The sequence below is a fragment of the Microtus ochrogaster genome, unplaced genomic scaffold, assembly GCF_000317375.1.
Source record: "Microtus ochrogaster isolate Prairie Vole_2 unplaced genomic scaffold, MicOch1.0 UNK6, whole genome shotgun sequence".
NCBI classification, from domain to species: domain Eukaryota; kingdom Metazoa; phylum Chordata; class Mammalia; order Rodentia; family Cricetidae; genus Microtus; species Microtus ochrogaster.
Genome location: NW_004949104.1, coordinates 9,903,898 through 9,904,957, shown reverse-complemented (window position 1 = coordinate 9,904,957; position 1,060 = coordinate 9,903,898). Strand labels below are relative to the sequence as shown.

At 44.0% G+C, this 1,060-nt stretch overlaps 1 protein-coding gene across 1 annotated transcript in view; it reads left to right on the top strand.

The window, feature by feature from the left end:
• Positions 1–1,060, top strand: part of Depdc5 (DEP domain containing 5) — a 124,797-nt gene that overhangs the window by 15,006 nt on the left and 108,731 nt on the right. The window contains exon 6 of the mRNA XM_013353345.2: positions 422–471. Within this exon, the coding sequence (XP_013208799.1) occupies positions 422–471 (50 nt within the window). The remainder of the gene's footprint in view (positions 1–421; positions 472–1,060) is intronic.

The window sequence follows — 1,060 nt, the reverse complement described above, 5'->3', positions numbered from 1 at the left end:
GGCTGGCCTAGAACATGCTGTGTAATCCATGCTACCCTGGAACTGACAATTCTGCCTCTGCCTCCTGAGTGTTGGAACCAAAGACATGTACCATCAGACCCACTTACTTATTTTTATTGAACCTTTTCCATTTAAAATGCCTACTTCATCAGAATTGTAACCCTGTACTGAAAACTCTTTAGTATTTTTTTTTTTGCAAGACAAAGTTTCTCTGTGTAGCTTTGGAGTCTGTCCTGGAACCAAGCTGGCCTCAAACTCACTGAGATCCACCTGTCTCTACCTCCCGAGTGCTGGGATAAGGGTGTGCACCACCACGCCCAGCATTTTGTTGTTGGAGGAGATTTTAAAGCCAAGAGGAGCTCTTGTGTGTGACTTTCTGTGGCCAGATGGGTTGAGTCCTTTTGTTTTCTCCTTCCCTTAGGTGAGCACCTGTGCCTATATCACTCAGAAAGTGGAATTTGCTGGCATCAGGTAAGTATCGTGGCATTCTCGGTTTACTGGATGGTAAACAGAAGTGGGCTTTAGTGCAGGAAGTCAGCTGAATAAGACACCTGAGGCCCATGGGAATCTGCAGTAAAGGGCACAAGTGTTGCACATGCTAACCTGCACTATACAAGTGAAGAAGAACCAAAGTGCGTGATGGCAGTTTTAGGATTGTTTTGCGAGTTTGCTTTTTGTAATGTTGGGACCTGGTTTCATGTAGCCAGGCTGGCTTCAGTTTCAGTGTTGTCAGCACTGGCTTTTAGCCCCTGAGCCTTCTGCTCTCACTTCTCTAGTGCTAGGAGACAGGCGCTGGCCCCACACCTGGCTGCTTTCAGAATTACTGCTGTAACACGAGGTGCGAATTACATAATTTAGAAGTGGAACTGTTTTATATTAACATGTTATCACACTTTCGGTCTTACAGATTAGGATACTTGTTTACAGGTATAGAACAACCAGCACAGTATTGTCATGTGTTGCTCTTCTACCTGGACTGCTTCACTATCACTGTATTTAAAATGGTTTCTGTATCTTAGTAAAAGAGACTTTTCAAATCTCTCCCCCATGTTTTTTTTTT